The 21,638-nt window shown below is 39.6% G+C and overlaps 1 protein-coding gene across 5 annotated transcripts in view; it reads right to left on the reverse strand.

The window, feature by feature from the left end:
• LOC131027331 (3-hydroxyisobutyryl-CoA hydrolase-like protein 1, mitochondrial) overlaps positions 1-20,446 on the reverse strand; it is a 193,523-nt gene extending 173,077 nt beyond the window's left edge. For 3 of the 5 annotated variants that reach the window (XM_057957350.2, XM_057957351.2, XM_059218106.1), the window contains exons 1-4: positions 19,890-20,444; positions 19,734-19,802; positions 19,120-19,186; positions 18,942-19,021 (exon numbers count right to left, since the gene is read on the reverse strand). In XM_057957350.2, coding sequence (XP_057813333.1) covers positions 18,942-19,021; positions 19,120-19,186; positions 19,734-19,802; positions 19,890-20,069 — 396 coding nt within the window. In that variant the 5' untranslated portion in view covers positions 20,070-20,444. Of the gene's footprint in view, positions 1-18,941; positions 19,022-19,119; positions 19,187-19,733; positions 19,803-19,889 lie in introns of all 5 variants that reach the window. The other 2 variants (XM_057957352.2, XM_057957349.2) reach the window with 2 other exon arrangements.
• Positions 20,447-21,638: the final 1,192 nt, after the last annotated feature.

The following is a 21,638-nucleotide window of genomic DNA, read 5'->3' on the forward strand; positions in this document are numbered from 1 at the left end:
AATGTGCTCAATGGGTGTAGTAGTTGTTTCACCAGTGAAGTATGGTACTCTTCAACGCAGCCACTAGTATGTCATTCCCTTGAGTCAAAACAAGGGGACTCCCCCCATTGAAGGTAACAAAGACTTGATTTCTTGCCATGTGAAACAATAGTCTATTGATGTGAGTGGTGGAAGCCCTTGATAGCAATGGCCTTGCAAATGGAGGAGTAGAACGAGACCTGGGAGATGGAGTGTTTACAACCTTGACACCCCTGACTGGTGACAATGAAGGTCTACCTCTTCGCCTTCTAAAGCCTGCAGATGGGAGCTCTATGAATTGGAAACTGCCCCTAGAAGATGTCCTTGTATGAATTATGGGCATGAAATCCACAACCGACCTCGGAAGTTCAGAGATCCAGAGTTGCGGAGTATGACCACTTCGGGAGCTCAGAGGTCCGTAGTGAGGAAGTTCGAGAGTTCGGAACCTGGGGGTTCCGGGTGTCCAGGCCGGAGTAAGATGGCTTCACTGACTTCGGAACCTGGGGGTCTTAGGGTTCTAGAGTAAGCAGAGTTGCGAACTTTGTGTGAACAAGAACTGGTCCTTGAGCAGAGTCACCAAGTGCTTGAAGATATCTGCCTCTAAAGGCTGAGATGCCAAGAACAACATGTGAATTGAATGAGGTCCCACCGGGCATGCCAAAAACTGTTATCACAAAAGCTTGCACCCTTGCTAAGCTATCAACTCAGCAACCTTGTGAAATATGGAAACCCCCCCGAAGTGTGGGACCTTGCACAAGGGGATTGAATCTCCGGAGAAGGTCGGCTTCCTTCTCACTCCGGGTGCAGGTGTTGAACCAACTCAACATTTCAAAACTAACTCCTAAGCCTATCCTAACAATTTGTAGAGGTAAAGGGAAGAGAGAATTGCTTGAAATAAAAGGAGGCGATGCACCAAGAAGAGAATGTTCCTCTCCCCACCCGAAATGGCACAAGGAATCAACTAAAAAGCCCAAGAGATGCACAAACTTCAATTGCATGAGTGACCCAAACGCATGTGTGGAGGTTAGAATTTTCTAAGTGTCAAGAACAGAGAAGGATTCCCACAAAGTCACACTCAAAAAACAAGTTAACACAACATACATGTGAAAGGAAACCACAAACATACACTTATAATGGAGGTAAGAACACATACACATCATACATAAGTTGAAGGAAGGCAAGAATGGAGATTTTCAATTAATCATAAGGCCAAAAGTCAATCTTACAGTTGCAAAAATGGAAAAATAATTACAAGTCTTCAAGAGAAGAGAAAGAGCATAGGAAAGCTCAAGGCAACAGGGAGAGAACCCTTTGCAATGAGGCTTAACAGTCTTTATATAGACAAAAGGTTACAAGAGTGATCATGACCCCTGCATGTCAATCTGGAAGTGTAGGGAAGTGCATGCACTTGACTTGTACATGCAAGCAACCTAGCCATATCCACAAAGGGCAATCCTGAGAAAGTGGATTGACTAACAATCCAAAGTCAGACATGACATAAGTCACCAAGCATGGCCCCGTACCTCCCTTGATGGAAATCTACCAAAAACATTTATTGCACCCTTGTAGCTCCACAAAAGAAAGTGCACAAGTGACCAAAACTGTCGGAGCATTAAAAGCCTTGTGTTGATCACACCATCCGAAAGTGTCGCCAATCAGAAGGAAACCCGGAGACTTCGGAAGCTCGGACTCCCGAAGTGAGGAAGACAAGGGAAGGAGCAAGGAACTTCGGAACCTCAGGGTTCCGGAGTTTCCGGAGAACTTCAAAAGGCTAAGGAAAGAACCTCGGAACCTCAAGGTTCCAGAGTTCCGGGATAGAGAGAGGAAGAGAAGAAAAGGAACTTCGGAACCTCGGAGTTCCAGAGTTCTGGAGAGAAGAAGGGGAGGGAACTTCAAAACCTCAAGGTTCCAGAGTTCCGAGAAACTGTGCAAAGGAACTTCGGAACCTTGAGGTTCTGGAGTTCCGGGATAGAGAGGGAAAGGGCTAAAGAGAGAAGGGGAACTTCGAAACCTCGGGGTTCCGGAGTTCCGGGCAAAGGAGAAGCTTAAGAGAAGAGGCGAAGGAAAGGCTAGGAACTTCGGAACCCCGGGGTTCCGGGGGGGAAAGAGAGAAAGGTTGAAGAGAGGAGGGGCTAAGCTAGGGAAGGAACTTTGGAACTGATGGGGTTTACCTAGTTTGCTCAACACTTCACCTAGCTGGCGTTGCTCAAATGCACCAACTCACCAGGCCTAGTTGCTCTCTAGACCTTCAAGTCCTTCTCAATCTCTTCTAGGGCTTGATTCTTGATCTCTCTAAGGTGTTTTGCTTCAAGTGTTTTGGCTAGGAACCCTACCAATTCGCAGTGCTTCCCATGTACTCAATTATGGCTTCTTGGCTTCAAGTTGTCAAAATGACCTCCTACCATTGTGAGATGATGCAGAGGTGTGGAGGTGTCTTCATTCATGTTTTGGATGCTTTGAGGTTTGCAATCAATAGGTTTCTTACCGATTCCAAAATCTTGTCTAGAAAAGGGCTACAAGGAATTAGCCCAATTAGGCCTCCTAAAACCGGTTTTTTTAGGGCTTGAGTGAAAATAGTCCAAAAGACCCCCAAACAATCTTGGATTTCCTTCAATGGTTCATCTAACCTCAATAGATTTTTGTGGTTTTGGCTTCTTGTTCCACCATTCAATGTGCTAACCCCAAAATGAGGGTTTTGGAGTGTTTCTAGGCCTTCTAGGTGGCAGTGACTGGTCAAGTTGGGGTTTGTGCATTAAATGACCTCTTCAAGGCTCCTCCTTGCATTTGCAACTCTGTCCCAACTCCTTGGAGCCCTTCAAAAACTTAGAAAGTGATTTGACATCCACCCCTGCACTTGGCACTTCATTTTCACCTTATTTCCTCTAGCCGGGTTGCTCCTGGACTCACCTAGAATAAGGTGACAGTCATACCAAAGCTCTTCTCCAGCACTTGCACTTGCATATGTAAACTATACAGATGGTTGCCCATCATGTCCCAACAAGCCGTGATGGCAGCACGTGTGGAACTCATGGGGCAACCATATTTACAAGAAAACTGCTATATACAAGCCAAAACTGGCTGCTTGCAAACTAAAGCAAGAAAACACTAATGAACAATATCTACAAAGCTCTAAACTGAATCAACAACACAATAACACACAAGAGAAACTCAATCCATTGCTGGATCAATGGATTCAATCCATCTTTGAATACAAAATGAGTAAAATCAAGCCAAAATGCTGCCAACTAGTCTGAAAATGAGTAGTTTCAGATTGTTAAGCTTGCAAAACACATTCACCAACCTTGGTAACCGTGCAAGAGAGGGTTCTTATAGCTTTCCCACGTGTGGAGTCATCCTAGGGCGTTGAACAATCCCTAACTCCATCGCTAACCATTTCGGGACAAAAGTTGTCATGACAACTTTTTGCAACTTTGCAATTTTTGCACTTTTGGTCTTTCCAACCTATAAGACCTATTCCAAGTCATCAAAAATGACTTTTAAAACTTGCCTAATACTAATTTAACCCTCCCTAATGCTTATACCAAGTTTTGACACTTTTGACCATCAAAAAGGTCAATTACCTACTCAAACTCACAATTTACCCAAAGATGCAAACCTAAGAAGTATGAACACAACCTAGGCCTACATTGACTCAAAACTCTAACTCTTGGACCCTCCTGGAGTCCTTATTCACTATTGACTTGGCTAGGGTCAGTACAAGCCAAAATTGAAAAACTAGACAATCTAAGTCCTAGGTAATCCTACACCAGGAACCTCGAGGTTCCGGAGTTCCGAAGAAACTGGAGAAAAGCTGAGGGAAGGAAGGGATTTTCAGAACCTCGGGGTTCCGGAGAAGGGAAAAGAGAGGGCAAAGAGAAAAGAACTTCGGAACCTCGGGGTTCCGGAGTTCCGAGGAAGGAGAAAAGGTCGAGGGACGAACTTCCTCCGGACAAGGCAACACTTCACACTTCACACTTCATGATTTTTCTCTCCTTGATCAACTGGGGCGATGCTGGTCCATGGAACATATCTCTGATCAGTTCTCACTGATGGACCAAGGGTGTCATAAAATGACAACAACACCCTTGGCAAAGGAGTCCACATTGATATTCAACCATTATTGAGGAAACATGGAAAAGCTTTTGAAATATTCCCCTGGGGTTGCCTCCAAAGAGGGGGTTTGAACATTCCATTGAGTTAGAAGAAGGGACAAAACCGGTTGTCACTACAACTTACCGCAATCCACACAAGTACAAAGAGGAGATTGAAAAAACCATTGAGGAGCTACCAGAAATGGGACACATCTAGCCTAGTTGCAGTCCTTTTGCTTCATCCGTGGTACTCTCGAAGAAAAAAGATGGGACGATGAGAATGTGTATAGACTACACGGCATTGAACAAAAAACAATAAAAAATAAGTACCTGTTGACGTGTATTTTGTACACAATCATACATAGAATAAAATACCCAAAGGCATCTTATTCTCTCTTGAATAAAGTCGCTAACTGCTGAAGATATCGCAAGAAGGATCAGTTAGGATGACTCCAATGTTCTTTTTAGTAGGGTCTCTACGTGTGGATAAGCACCAGTGGTCGTTGTGATTACTGTGTCATCAAGGGGCCTTACGTCGCCGAAGAATTTCCTAAACTAAACAAGCTTTCAAAGAATGTCAAAAGAGTAGGGTTTGCAAGAGGTCTAATCTAGTCTAACCCTAAGAATGACTTAATGCGGACAAGACTTGGTGAGATTCTACCAACTTCAATATTGCCATAAATTAACAACTCAATTGAAATTGATGCGATCTTCTAAGGTAACAAATGATTTTTCAATACATCAAAGATCCAGGACACTACCACGAAGGTACATATCCAGGATACAACAACGATTGAAGGTTTAAGCGATTCAAATATCTCCAGTCGACCACGCAAGGCGTTCCTACAATCAGCAAGAAGCTAGTGGTTTGGATAGTGAATCCTACCAAAGATCAAGTCCAACACTTTGTCCTTCGAACTAAAACACTACTTTGATTGAGAATGATTCAACAAAGTGCACAACCATGAAGATAACCACAAGAATAACAATAAAACACCATAACTTCAATATTTTATTGATCTCAAAGCCATCATGTACAACAATTGTTTGAATTCCTTTCTCAAAGCTCAATCTTGCTACAAAAGTAAATTGCTTCTAAACTCTAATCTCTCTAATTCTCTAATACATCAATAATTTCTAACTCTCTGATTGATTACAAAATGAAAAGAAATGAGGGTATAAATAGCATCCTCAATTACAATGAATGGTCCAGATTGAAAGAAGATCAATGGCCAAGATTATGACACCTAAACCCTAATTAGGGTTTATTACAAATAGCCTCCTTTTTACTGAACAATATTAAATGCATAGCCAAATATTTAATTTGGCACAAAAATCTAGGAGACATAGACCAATGACAATTAAGGTGCCATGTCATCTATAACAACCTCTCATCTAGAATCTTATTCCCTTTCCAATGCTCCTTTTTAGCATATGCAATGAATCTTGATACGATTCCTTCGATCTCAGCAATTGGAATCTCGGGAAGATTCCTCATTCTTTCTTCCAAGTGGATGACCTGATCAAATGCCTTGAGAAGAGCAGCGTCCCATCCAGGTTCAAGTTCCTTAGTCTTCTCAATCAGGAGCATGGTAGCAAACATCTGGTCCCATTGCTCATCTGTGATAACATTAGCATCCTTGCAAAAGATGACCTTGATTCTATCCTCCAATTCCTGCAAATCCACATCTGTCTCAACTTCGATCCTCCTGCTAAGAATGGTACGTAGTACCTCAAATACCCTGTCCTAGATCGGGTGGATAACCTCCTCAACATGGCTACATCTAGTACTGATGTCCTCGAAGAGAACTTCCTTCATCTGGAGTAAGGTCGACCACTGAAGTAAACTGTGAGGTCCTCCATCCATTATCTTTTCCTGTGCTAGGACCTTCCTTGATGTTTGTCTGATTACTTGCAAGACAGGAATGATAACATCTTTGGTATGAGCAAAAGCGGCTACCGTTATCATCAAATTGTGGATGATCTCAAGAACCTGGATAGTCCTATGAATAGTCTGCATCATCCTTGTTGCAAATTCTACGGCAACTGTATGAGATTTGTCAATCCATGAGCTCATAAGCTGAACCAAACTCCTGACTCTTTCTGCCTCACCAATTGATTGAAGGGGAAGTGCCTGCACAGAAGATCTCGCTAGATCCTGTCATCCTAAAGGCTGATTGAGATGGCTGAAATATGTTCTCCATGCACCAACCTCTCTCTCAAGCTTTCTATTCTTTTCCATTTCTTCTCTAAGCTTGTCTTTCAATGCCTCAAATGAATCGGTGGCATCATCCATAGTCTGTTCAGTTGTGGATGGACCTAGCTCAAATGTCTCTACATCATATTCTTTTGCGAGGATCTCACCTTCATACTTGTCCACGGCCGGTGTAGCTATCTGCAACTTTCTGGATCCAGTCTCATCTTTAATCATCTTGGACATCTTAGTAGCCTTTTTCTTCTCTGTCACTTCCTGGGAATGTCCAACAAGGCTCTCTAAATCAATCACATTGTCCTCGTCCTCGATCACAATTACTTTCATTAATCTTTCCTTCAACCAATCTGGGATGGCAGATCTTGTTTCTTTAACCTGTATTTCCTTAAGCAATTCTTCTTCTCTGGGAGGAGATGTTACTTCATTATCTTCCCTATCTTCATGCAACTCATTGTCCTGAAGAGATCCACCTGGTGCCTGTCCTTCTTTATCATTCTGTACCATTGATTCCATAGACTCCTCTATCTCAAATGTCCTCTTCTCTTGTCGAGAAGACGTACCGGATGAACGATCTCTGTTGGCCTCTTGCTTCTTTTTGGAAGATTCTCTTTTCTCAGGTCTCTCTTTCCTCTTCGAGCCTCTTGGATGGAGATTGCCTTCACTTGCACTTCGAAGGTTGCCTTCACTTGTATTTCTAGGATTAGGATTGCCTTCGCTTACACTTGCTCCTCCTTCAGCTGGTCTCTCCTCCAAGGTGAAAGTCATAGCTATGCCCTGTTCTCTCAACTTCTGATGCTGCACATCAACCCATCTGCGAGTACAAGACAAGACTGGAGCCATCAAAGCATCTAGATCCACAACCTCGGGCTCATTCCAATCTAACCTCACTGTTTTGCTTTCTCGATCATAGGATGGTTGGAGATGTCTGTCACTGTCCTGAGCTTGGTCGGCTACTCTGTAAATCTTGCATTTCCTGATGAAATCCAAAGGCAATCTAGAATGCATCTTTCTTTTCACTTCAAGATCGTCTAAGAGATTCATCATAAAATCTTCTATCTGAAACTCATGCTTATATTTCCTACCGACTGTCTCCTCTATATATCCATGTGGATCAAAGCTCTCTCTCAAGGCAAAGAATGAAAAAGAATACAAAGCTAACTCCTTCTCTGCGTCATCCATAGCTAGAGCATTAGGACATACCTCAACTGAATTGCCTAATATGATAGGTACAGGAACTCCATTTCCATGTCTGTGTCTGAATGCCTTCGCATAAGCTGCCAACTGTCTTGTTACCTCAAGTAACACTATTCTGTCTGTCGGATATCTCGGCAACATGTATGGAGGTGAAGGACATCCATGAACTCTGATATAAGTAAATTTCGGAAATTGGATAAACCAAGCACCGTACCTCTTTACTAGCTCTTGTGCATCCTAAGATAATCTATTGTGAATCCCGCCTTGCAATGTCCTGGTGATGTTCATCGTGAAGGTATCATTAACTAGCTTGTAGTTACTTCCTGGCGGATGATGCAAGTGAACATAGGAATCACAAACTCTGACCTCGCCGGGTCCTCTTCCAATCACTCCTCTATGAGGTAGTTCTGCGTACTCAAAGCTCCTGATCAAGGCATATATGACGTATGAACTCATGTGGAAGGATTTGGTAGCCTTCAGTCTCCTTAACTGTACATCCAAGCAATGGCTAATCATTCTAGCCCAATGAATTGTCCCTTTTCCCTGAACTATCACTTGGATGAAGTAGAACATCCACTTCTCAAAATAGAAGGCTTGAGGAGCTCCTGTGACTCGGTTGAGCATTGTTATCAAATCTCTGTACTCCTCCTGGAAATCAATCCTATGTGGTGTGTTCGGGATCTTGCTCAGGCGAGGACGACTCTTAAGTAGCCAATTCTTGTTGATGATGCTTAGGCAAGCATCTGGATCATCTTCGTACATGGACTTGGCTCCTTCTATGCTTTTGTAGACCATATCTCTATGCTCCGGAAGATGGAAAGCCTCACTTATAGCTTCCTCTGAAAGATAAGCTAAAGTGTTTCCCTCCTTGGACACGATCGTTCTGGACTGAGGATCATAATGACGAGCACACTCGATCATCAACTCATGGCACTGGACTGCTGGAGGGAAGCCGGCCGCCTTAATGATGCCACTTTCAATTATCCTCCTGGCGACAAGTGATGGCTTGCCAATATAAGGGACCTCTCGAAACTTCTTCGTGCTGAAGTTGCCCAAGTTGGTATCTCCAATGTTGCTCCACTTAGACACGATCTTGGTCTCCAGTTCTTCGTTCTTTTGATCTTCCTTCATGAGAGCTGGACGACTGGTGGATGCTCCCGTCTTCGGGGTCGCCATTGTAATACCTACACAACATTTCATAATAAGTAATAGATTTTGCAATGTATAACTATAGATTAGAGACTAAATTTAGGAAACTTCATGATAAGTCTTTGAGTTATCATTTCCTAAATACGATTGAGCTACTTGAAATTCAAAATTTCAAAATTCAAAATTTAAGGCTATGACGATCAAAATTCAAAACAAGAGAAGATTTCGCCATACCTTACTTGAGAGCTAACTCTAAAATGCAAAATTAAGAAATTCGCCTAGGCAAAAATCGATGTTTGATGATTTCAACGTGATCTCTCTCAAGCGAACGTTCTCCTTAGCAACCTCGCCACCTTTGGGGGTCTTCAATGTCTTGATGGCAAGCTCGCTCAACTCCAACCAAACTCGCCCCCCTTTTGATGATGTTCGCACCTTGTATCCTTGATGAATTTCGCACTCTTAAACACAATTCGCACACCTCTTTAATGATAATTTCGCGCTTCCTTGTCTTCTTGATATTTCGCATGCAAAGGATGTTAAATGATGTTTTGAAATGTAATAACTTACCCTTCCTTTATAGGCGCTCTCCTCTACAATTACCTCTAGGCCGACTTTGTAAAATAAGGCAATTTAAAACAAATTTTAAATAAAAATTAAGGCCGACTTTGTTTAAAATATGAAAAATAAAACCCAAGCGCCCTAATTTAATTTTTATTTAAATTAATAATTAATTAATTTAACGCCTTCATAATTAATTTTTTTTTCGATTTTCCAAAAGGCAAAATTAATTAATAAATGTTCATGCGCAATTTTAAATGCCAATTTTAATTAAATATTTCAAATTTCATCGATCTTAGCATTTAATATAATTTGAAAAATGTCATTAGCGCCAAAATTTGGGAGATGAAGAAATACAAACCATATTGCTCTGGTCCCTGGGAAAGGGACAGGAGCGAATTAGCATTTTAGCCTTGATTCTCTTTGCCTTTTACGTTCAAAACCACCTTCTCCACGTGGAAACTGGCATCTTCGTTGGGTATCTCGAGCTTGATCGATTCAATTTTGTGGATAAATGCCTCTTAAGGTCAATATCGCCCTGGTCCCTTGGTGAGGGACAGGAGCGAACCTTGTGTTCTCCTTGATCCTTGTTTCTTTGATCACCAATCTATATCACAAGGCAAATAACAACGTTATCCCTTCACTCCACGCGTACTTTACTCGTCCTTAACTAGGCACATTTGATGTTTGAATGATTTTTGCCCTGGTCCTTGCCTGAAGGACAGGAGCGATCCTTGGTGTCTTGGGTTCATCCTTGTTCCTATCAACTCGCAATTGCCTTCACAGTGTAAAACAATGCCCTTTGATCCTTCTTGAACGTATGAAATGGAATTGATATTCAAAATTTAAGCTCATTTAGAGATTTCGCTCTGGTCCCTGACTGAGGGACAAGAGCGAACTTGGGCATATAGTGCAAATCCTTCATCTTTGGTGGTCTTTGTAACTTCATTCTTTGTCGAGGCGTTCCAAACATCATTGCTTCCTTGTACCCTGACTTGGAGTGACTTAAAACTTGGAGGAAAGGCCACATAACTAATATTTCGCCCTGGTCCCTGGCTGAGGGACAGGAGCGAATTTACACTTGTAGGCTCAATCGTGCTTTGCTAACTTCCAAATTTATCTTCAACGGACTCGTTGTGCCCCCTTTCACTGATCCTTGGCATGGCATTCGTTTTATCTTGTTGAAAAATTGGTCTAAGGAAGAAATCGCTCTAGTCCCTGACTGAGGGACAGGAGCGCCTAGGCAAATATGGGCGGCACTTCGGTGTCTTGCAATCTTCAATTTATCTTCAATGGGTCCGTTACACCTTCTTTACCTGCCTCAAACTTAAAACTTATTTGATCTTCGCCTAAATTTTGCCCTATAAGGAAATTCGCTCTGGTCCCTGGGAGAGGGACAGGAGCTACCATCAAATTTCGCCCTGGTCCCTGGCAGAGGGACAGGAGCGATTTTGCTTCTAGGGTCCATTTTCCTTACGTTGGCAATTTCAAGTTATATTCAACTGATAAGATGTACTTCCTTGGTTCTCCTCAAATCGCGAAATTGTTGAAATCTTGCAAGGACAAGGCAATGTTGGATTTTAAGCTCCGGTCCTTCAGTGAGGGACAGGAGCGATTTTTGCTCCTGGCACATTTCTATGTTTGCGAATTTCTTCAAATTATATTCAATGGAAAGGACATGCCTCCCTTTATCTCTTCCAATCCAAAAATCATCTTAATCCTGTAAGGACAGTAAAATTTTGAGAAACAAGCTCCGGTCCTTCAGTGAGGGACAGGAGCGATTTGTCCTAAAACTCCAAAAATTCGCCATTTTAAGCTTCAAAAATCTTCCAAATCTTTCAATTTGCGTTCAAACTCATCTCCTGGCGACCCTGCACAAGACAAATGAAACAAATTAACAATCAAGATGCTTAAAACATCATTTTCGCCCTGGTCCCTAGGAGAGGGACAGGAGCGATTTTGCTTCCACAGGCCAAAATATCACGATTTCAAGGGTTTAATCACTTGACAAGGCAACAATAAGACCTTTCCAATACCCAGAATCAATTATCAAAATTTTCAAAATTTGGTCAAAATCATTCAATCAAACAAAATTCCATAATCCATCATTTAACACTTAGACAAAAATTGGACTTTGCATTCAAAATTCCGACTGAAACTAGATAGATTCACTTGACCACCTGACGAATTCACCTTATTCAAAATTGCATCCTACGGAAGGAAGTTCAATAGCTCTCAAGATTGACTGGACTCTGGCCTGAAAACACTAAAACGGGAACCCTAAGGCCTGACCCTAATCCAGACACCTGACATACTAAACCAAAACCCTAAAAAGCAGAGAGAAAGGCGAGCAAAAACGAGCAAAAAGAGGGGGTCCCCATTTTAATGGGGCGATGTGTGAAATGGTCACAACAGTACCCCATTCCTAGAATTGATGAACTCCACGAGCCAGTCTATTTCTCCAAGATAGATTTAAGATTTGGATATCACCAAATCCGGCTAAGGGAGGAAGACATTCCTAAGACAGCTTTTAGATGCCATTACGGGCATTTCGAGTTCCTGGTTCTACCATTCGGATTGACAAATGCACCAGCCACCTTCCAGTCTTGCATGAATCATATTTTCAAGAATCAATTGAGGAAATTCTTGTTGGTATTCTTTGATGACATATTAATATATAGCAGAACATGGGAAGATCACTTAAGGCACATTGATGAAATCCTTGGAATACTTGAAGACAACTCCTTATATGCTAAGTTATCCAAATGTGAATTTGGGATGGAAGAGATTTTATATGTAGGGCATAAAATCAGTGCCCAAGGGTTAAAGGTAGATGAAGAAAAAATTGAGGCCATTAAAAGTTGGCCAAAACCCAAAACTCTCACCCACTTGCGAGGATTTTTGGGACTTTGTAGCTACTACAAAAGATTTGTAAAGGGATTTTCAAAGCTAACTGCTCCATTCACAAATCTCACGAAGAAAGGAGCTTTCACATGGAATGAGCAAGCCCAAGCAACATTTGAGGAACTCAAGCAAGTAATGAGTTCTTGTCCCGTTCTAGCCATACCTGATTTTTTCTTGCCAATTGAACTATATTGTGATGCCTCGGGAGAGGGCATTGGTGCAGTACTTATGCAGAACAAACACCCAATAGCATTTGAGAGCGGAAAGCTGAAGGAGCAAGAAAGGGCATTCTCTGCCTATGATAAAGAGATGTTGGCAATAATGCATGCCTTAGCCAAATTTAGGCAGTATCTAATTTGTGGGAAATTCATTGTAAAAACCGATCATAACAGCTTGAGATTTTTCCTAAGCCAGAAAGATTTGAATGACAGACAGTAGAAATGGGTGAGCAGATTACAAGCATATGATTTCGATATTGAATACATGAAAGGGAAGAACAACGTTGTAGCAGACACTCTATTTTGAAGACCCCACCTTAAAACCATAACAGCAATATCAAATGATTGGAAGACTTCCATACTCACTGTATATGCCAAGGATGCATTCTCTAGTGACTTGATTGAAGGGAAGGTACAAGATGAAAATTACCAAGTCAAAGATGAACTCATCATCTATAAAGACCGTATATTCATCACTCCAAGGTCCAAAGTAAAGAAGGAGATATTAAAAAATTATCATGACAATCCATCCGCTGGGCACCAAGGGTACTACAAAACCTACAAGCAAATCAGAGGAAGGTTCTCTTAGAAGGGTCTTAAGGGTGATGTACTTAAACATATCAGGGAATGCATAGTGTCTGAAAGAAACAAAGATGAGCATACATTCCAAGCAGGATTGCTTCAGCCATTACCAATTCCCAATCAAAAATGGGAGAGCATATCCATGGACTTTATAACCAGGTTGCCCAAGACTCAAGGAAAAGACTGCATCTATGTGGTGGTGGACTGATTGACAAAGTATGCACATTTCATCGCCATTTCAACCGAGTTTAGAGCACCCCAAATAGCTTCAGTCTTCTTCAAAGAAATTTTTAGATTACATGGGCTACCCCGAACTATTGTGAGTGATCAAGATAGTCGATTTCTTAGTAACTTTTGGCAAGAGCTTTTCAGACTATCCGGGACAGAATTGACACCCAGTACAAGCTATCACGCACACACAGACAGGCAGACTGAAATAGTTAACAAATGGATAGAGGGATACCTGAGAAATTATGTTACGGGACAGCAAAGTGCATGGGGCAAATGGCTCCACCTGGGAGAATATTGTTACAATCATACTCATCACATGTCCATTGGGATGAGTCCTTTTAAGGCCTTATATGGATACACATCTACATCATTTCGAGATCTTATTCAGACAGAAAGCTGAGTCCCGGGAGCCAGGGATTTCGTACAAGGAAGCATGGACATAATAAACGAGCTTAAGGACAATTTACTCCAAGCCCAGAATCAGCAAAAGAATGCAGATAAAAAAAGAACTGAGCAAACCTTTCAAATTGGGGATATGGTCTTCCTCAGATTGCAGCCCTACAAACAGTCAACCTTAAAATCTAGTGGTGCAGAGAAGCTTAAACCCCGCTTCTACAGACCCTATTAAGTAATTCGGAAAGTTGGGGAGGTGGCCTATGAATTGGAGCTTCCTCCAAGCAACAGAATTCACAATACTTTTCATGTCTCTCGTCTCAAGAAGGTATTAGGGCAGCACATTACTCCATGCGAGGATCTACCTCCGCTTGATGATGAAGGAAAGTTAATCTTAGAACCAGAAACAATACTCAACGTAAGAGAGAAGAGATTAAGAAATAAAACCATTGAAGAATACTTGGTAAAATGGAAAGGTCTACCTACTGAAGATGCTACTTGGGAGGGACCTGAAATTTTTGATCATCCAAATTTGAAGTTGCTTGAGGGCAAGCAAATTTGAGGGGGGCGGACTGTCATGTCCCCTTAAAATTCTGTAAATGCATTATTGTACAGGAAAATAGTATTTATTGCAAAACAATATTCTATGGTTTCCGATTGTGTAAGCTAACTAAGTGTCGGTTTAATATAGAATGGAATTAATTAATATAGCGAAACACTGGTTACAACCGATGCTGAAGAATGTTAATCGCTATTACTAACTGCAAGTCGATAACTAATGGATCGTGGATGTTTAAACAAGGTTATCGATAAAACAGTGGAAGGGGTGGCGACTTTCCAAGGAGTCGCTTTAAGCGCTCCATGAGCGCGACCCCTCCAAAGGACGCAAGACTTATATAATTGGACTCTACCTTGAACAGGAAGACACAAAGATTGCTTGGCGGGAAATCTTACCTTACATACTGCACAAATCGAAAGGAACAATATATGAAAACTACAGCGATCGGGAAAAAGGTGAAATCAGATGCGTGGATAAGAGCACGAGCAGACTCCTCCAGGTATTAACAATCAGAACATAATCTTGGGTAACCTGATTGATCTTAGACTGCACTATTCATAATCAGATTCATTAGGGGACATTACAGGAGTATCTAAATTTATAAGTGGTTTGCAAAGCATTGAATGGTACCTAAACCTATATCATGAAAATTTTGCAGGTAGAAGGTCAAATTGCACTCAAATGTAAAAAAAGGTAGTGAACATATAACTTGATATTGAAGTTTTGAACTCTTCAGTGGTCCCTAAAATCCTATCAATGGGTCCCACAAATTGGATTCCTTAGACTACTATCATCCATTGGGTATAGCTTTTGCATTTAGTATAAGTTTCAAACAATTCTTTTCTATATTTTTGCCACTTTCTCTGAAAGTATTTTGTTGGTACACCTCAGTTTGGAGTTTTCTGTAAGCTGATCATGCTGTTTTAAGCCAACAACCATACCATCCTTCCAACCCAAAATTAAGTTTACACTTTATTGGTCATAATTACAACCTCTAGAGGTAGAAAATCAAGGACTTAATAACTTCAACATTTCATATATTACCAATGGTGTGCAAAGATATGTGTTTATGCACAAGAGAGAGAAAAGTGACTTGATAAGGTAGCTATGGCTCAAGAGCATATTTTATTTGTCTCAGTGAGCTATTCGAGTTAAAGAACTTGGCATCATACATCAAGTTTTGAACCTGCAGTCCTGCTTAATAAATTGGAACTGTGAAGAGAATTGTTTAGTTAAGAAATGCTGCTGATAAAAGTTCTAAACTTGTTACTAGTCTTTTTATTAAGTACAACAAACATGTCAACAATTGGATCCATCAAACTAATTGTATGGATTGCAGTATTGAATGCCTTTCAAGATTTCGTGGATCATTGTGGAAAGCAAAGAAATACTTGAGCAATTGCAGGAAGATATTTCAAAAGATAGTTTATCAACCTACTGATGTTAACTCTCTTACATATTGTTATGTAAACATTGCAGAAGAATCTAGCTCTTCATCTGATGATTATGTATACAGTTTTTTACACTTCTTTTGATGCATCTCTCAAAGACCATGTGTAATGTCCCCAAACTTGGACCTTACATCATTCGTACTTCTTCGATTTCGTGAAGTCTCTAAAAGACAAAAAATTGCAGAATGAATCAAGAGATCTTTATTGGAAGAGTACGTGTAAATAAGAAAGACAAAGAGGGTGTGAACGTTAGTGAAAGCCAGAACAAAAGAACAGCGACGACAAGTAAGAACATACATTTGTCAGCAATCACAATTGAAAAGGCCAAGGATGTGTTGATTAGTGACAATATAGGATCAATGGTATCAGTTTGAAACATATATCATTACCTTATCGTTGTCCATAATCTTCTAATACAATTGTTATCAAAGATCAACTCCGAGTCGAGATTATCTTCTCTACTATCACTGCCAAGGGGGATAACTACGATTTGCATTTAGTCACAAATCACATTAAGATTGGTTAACCAATGACAAAGTAAATCACAATGAAGAAACTCTAATTAAAGGATGCAATGGTGAGATACAACTTCCCACATCATGCCTTATCGAGGGATATTTAAAGACAATCTCAAGATCTTCCAAAGGCAGGGGATTTTGCTTAGTTATTTCTGTATTTCTATAGTGCTCCCACAAGCCAAGAGACAGCCGAGTAAGAGGAGGGGGATACCCATCCTATTGCAAGGTTAAAGGGCACATGATTGAAAGAGACTATATCAGGGACAGCATCATAGTTGCACATAAATGAATCTATATTAGGAAAAGCAACCGAAGAATACTATTTAGATCAGGTTTATGAGCCAAGCTATTGCATCGTCATGAAGACATAACAGAGACAGTGATCTCTAGATCTGAAATTATAACTTTGTAACATCAATACAAACAGAATTTCCCATGAACGTAGATTCCTTTGCATACTGAATACTATATCAGACGAGAAGGTTTCATTATTACATTCCAATTTCACACACACACACACACACACACATATATATATCGAATTAGTCCTCTTTAATCTTAATATTCCATAATAATAATTCTACAAAGTGTTTCAATCAAGTCATCAGTATAATCATTTTAAGAAATCTTAAAGGGGACATTACACCATGTTTTCGTTGCCACTAATGAGCAGTCTTTTATTGGTATTGGTGATTTTGAAAAGCATATGCAAGACATTCGTTCCAATTTACTTCAGCATATGGATTATATAGTTGGACAATTTAGTAAACATGGACAAGGCAACGTCACTTCTATCGCACTTGTGATGAATTAAAAGAGAGCAGGTGTTACATATCCTAAAACTACATATTTTTCTCCTCGTGATTGCCCTATTAATGACGAATGTGTGCAAAACCTAAACCATCAATTCATTCTTCTCATCTAAAGGAACAGAATCATCAGAAGATTGTTTTTCTTCTGACCAACTGAAATCCAGATCTGCACCATCCACAACAGAACTATATAGACATTCTCACTCTCAATTAGGTATCAGCGTTCTTTTTTCCAGAGCTATTAGCCTCTTAGCTGCTACATTCATTACTTGCTCTGAAGAAGCATTGATGGCAAAATATTGCACCCCTATCTGCCACCAGGGATTGTGGACGAATAGATGATTGTTTGTGGTGACATTTGAGCTACTTTAAGAGAACATCATATTAATTAGTCTCCTTAACGATGCAACCAAAAGCTTTCCATGGAAGATTATTCATCATCAATCTGCGTGATCATGCATCAATTTCTTCTTGACAAAATAGATGGCAGATTATGATTGTTGTTTCATGTTTATCACATGTGTGCATAGAAGACATATGAATTGATGGGTAAACCATTTTCTCACATGTAACTGATTGGAAATTTGTTAAACCATTGACATTGTTGGAGACTATTATTATTTGGTCATGATTATTGAGTGCAATATAATCTTTGGAGTTGGACATTGCAAACTACTTGCTTGCAGCACTACCAGTGCAATAGTACACAAATAAAGGAATAGTTCCTAACGGTTTTAATTGTATATGATTGATACTTTATTGAGGGCAGTGCTTGATTACAATGAATGCAATACAGGAAGAACTATCCACAAATCAGCACCCCTCCCTAACTACAGCAATTCTAATTAAAGGAGCCAACAGTTGTAATTTAGACCACAAACATTGATTTACTGCCATATATAATCATCTTATAAAATATAAAAATACTACCGTCAGCTAGAAATTGGTAAACAAAACAAGTCCTACATACAAGTATAACAACTATAACAAAACAGGCAAATTACAGAAATTTTTTGGGGGGTAGTCACCTTGGTCATGGACCGTTTGTTTCTTGCTTGCACATGATCATGGAAGAAGATGCTAGTAGCAGCAGAAAGAGTGTCCTTGGTTTGGACCTTTATTTGAGTATTGGCTGCTCTTCAGCTCTTGACCATAGTGCATCAGACTCATTATTTTGGCTTCAACATTTGTATTTCGCAATCATCTTCAGAGAGATATATTATTACTGGAAAAACTTGACGTAAGGGGGGATATATTATTTCTGGAAACTTGACGTGAGGGGAATATTGTGTAGTGACACCCTTCTATATTGTGTCCCAAGTCAAGTTTGGGAGACGTGCTAGCATGTGAGCAAAGATTCTATCTTGTATCTACAAATTAAGTTTCATGGGATCTTAGCGTGTAAATATTGACTTGTGATCCAATAAGCTTCAATTTGTGGAACCATGACTTTAGACTGGAGGCAAACTTGGAAACATGTCAAATTTCTATGATCCAAAGAGTGGCTGATATACTTGGAAAATTTGTCAACTATAGTATTCTCCCTAAGCTGGCACTGTGTAATATGAACTAGGGTTAGCAACTAGATATGTATTAAAGAAATTGAATATCACAAGATCATCGATTCAAGGAAAATCATGCTAATTCTATGGAGTGCAATTATTTAGGTACTTAGAAGTTAAAACCCTATCCAAATGTTTATACACGGCTTACAAAAGTCAATGTAAGTTAAACTTCCACAAAATGTAAAGGCTATTACTGTGTATTATTTAAAAGATATAAAACTTCGTAATATGTTACTGCTAAATACATTTTCATTACTCGACCTCTAACAAAAGCCCTGCTAAATTTAACTTCAGAACAATCTCGCATTGGTGACTCGGCACTAGTGCTTACGAAAATGTGGAAAATATCAAGGCTATAGTCTACCAACATATGATGCAGAGATATATGGTAATGTATAAACTATTGATCATGTACAAAAACAATGTGTTTTTCCATCTTGCCATTTTCTGAATTGGAAATGTTTGAAACAAATGAAAAAGGCTTACATGTGGCTTCGCATAGGTTCCAACAAGGTACATAAACCGATAAGCTTTATTGAAGAAGTCTTTACATTTTCTCATATTCCCTAACAGAAGCAAATAAAAAGACCACTCAGTTGATAATTGATCGGTATGTCTGAAGCCCACGCCCTGTTCTAGCAAAGGTTATAAATTGCATTTTTACCTTCTTTAGCCAACTCATAAATTCTGACAATGTCTCCCCCACTGCAGAAAGCCCTGTCACCGGCACCCTGAAAAAATGTGCTTCATTATGTGAATTCTAAGTCTTTAAAAAAAAACAAAAACAATGACATTTGTTGCTCAAATGTTATCCTGATGATAAATCAAGTGACATGATCCCACAAATGGACTGAAATAAGTCTTCGTTCTAGAAATCTTTCGTGCAATATCCTAAGTTGTTTATAAGGTCATTGTGTAATCGTATAAGAGAACACTCCTTAGAGCATGAGCCATGTTCAAATCATTCTTCCTCGTTGAAATGAGAAGGCCGAAAACTCTTTGGGGCATAACCCGTGCTCAAATCTCCCTCCCGAGAAGGCCAGTAACTATAAGGAACATTTAGAATTTCCCGTAAAAAGCTTCAGGTTGGCAATAGAGCGTTCAAGGTGGCAAGATTGTAGTTTAATGAGTCGGATTCATTGGAGCGTATCCAAGGTGTAAAGGATATGACCCAAGTTTATGCAGTCTAAAGATTATCCCACATAGCATTGACAGGCAGCCCATAGCCTCGCCTGAGATTTACTGACTCAAAAGCAAAAATTATAGCTCACTGCTTACTTTAAGCACAACGACACCTACATCTGGATGATCTTCCCATGCTTGATAAAGTCTGTGAAGTTGAGAAACCTGCGAAAAGAAGCGCTGTCATTCAAATAAATCTAAAACAAAGCGTATGAATCAGAATACGTGTGAACGAGTATTTATTCATACTACCATTAAAGTTGTGAAGGCATTGAGAGATTTAGGCCTGTTGAGAATGGCCTTGCGTGTGAAACCAGTGCCCTCCACCTTCAGTTCTCTGTCTTCATATAATGTCAGAGGTACAGAGGAAAGGGCTCTGCCTTTCAATGCACAACAAGCAAATTCAAGCTGGAGTTTTCTGAATCCTAGCATTTCAGCAACCTGCTGCCTGTGCTTTCACTGCTTCGAATTTTTACCCTAAATGCCTCTTTCCCAGGTTTCTATTTGTTTTTTGCCCGATCGCCAAAACCTTGTGAGAGGTTTTCTAGCATGTTGGTTGTAAGTCTCAAGAACAATATCAGGCGTAAACGTTTAGTTCAAATGTGTCATGTTTTAGACTTTTAGTGTTAAGCATGGTTTCGTGCTTTGCTCAGATGAGTTAAAATATTTACTAAAAGAAAATACAATAGCTAATATATGTTAGCTGATTTGTGACACTTGCATCTTCATTTAAGGGTTTTACAGGGTTGTGGAGTAAGTGAGCAAGGTGTAGGGTTGTTGCAAGCAAAGCAGATTTAAGGGGTTTTTTTCCAGAGGTTTGTGTCTACAATTTAGGGTTTTGTTGTTTTGTTTTTAAATTTTATAGTTGTGATCTTCAACAAGTTGAAAGTGTTGAAAGTCGGTTAAGATGAAGGTGGTGGTACAAACAAAGAAATTTGAGATGTGGGTTTTTAAAATTGAAAAGGTTTTTAATAGCTTCTTTTATTATTTGAGATATTTGTTACTTGTTTTTATTTGAGGATTGTTTTGTTTGACAAATGTGATTATAATTGTTAGATTGTCTACAGTAAGAAAATTTAAATTACATTGTTTCAATAAAAACAAGGAAAAAAATTGAAATGTTTAACAATAGATATGATATCTTTTCCTCCTTATATTTATCTTTTATTTGTTTTATTTTTTTTTTCCTTTGTATCCTCTTTTTATAAAACATATGTAATAGAAAGCATATTACAATCACATTTTAAAATGGAAAATAAAACTATCATATCTATGGAGGCAAATTATTAAGGGCAAGTGAAATTTACTTTTTTAGATATGAGTGGAAAATAGATGTAGATAAATGAAGATAATACCAAGATATTGTAAATTTTAGATTACTTTGAGTGAAATTAGAATAATAATAAAAAAAAAAGTGCAAAAGGGGAACGCTATAACTCGCATATAAAGGTCAAAAACTCAGTTAGTTAAGAATATGGCACAAAAAGTGGAAGGGCAAGATGGTAGGGGCCTTGGTAATGAAGAATATTTGCATAGCCCTTTGTCAACACTTTTATAAGTGCCAGAATTGTTAAATGTCAAAAACAAGGTAGACTGCGTGGAAGTAAGGGAGCAAGAAAGTGAATACTAGCTTTTCGAGAACATGGTGGCAACCCAAGCTTTAATAGAAAATATATAGTGCTAAAAGCTGGCAACTCTATGAATGGCTATAGACGCAAGGAAGCATGAATAGGAATCCATGCAATAATCAACAAAAGCAAACTTAGACTTGGTAGTCCCAAAAATATCAAAGGGTAGAACACTATCTTTGTAACTACGAGGGGTAAAAAATATGAATCAAACTAACATGGAACAATGCAATGCAAGATCCAAATTAGTACTCACACTCACTCAATAAAGCTTAAGACCTGTGCATAAAATAAAATGCTAAACAATAATACCATAGCAAAGACCTTGTAGTGCTCCATCGTTTACTTGATATTTGTTTGAATGCTTGGAATG

This window comes from Cryptomeria japonica, chromosome 3, assembly GCF_030272615.1.
Source record: "Cryptomeria japonica chromosome 3, Sugi_1.0, whole genome shotgun sequence".
In the NCBI taxonomy this organism is placed as follows: domain Eukaryota; kingdom Viridiplantae; phylum Streptophyta; class Pinopsida; order Cupressales; family Cupressaceae; genus Cryptomeria; species Cryptomeria japonica.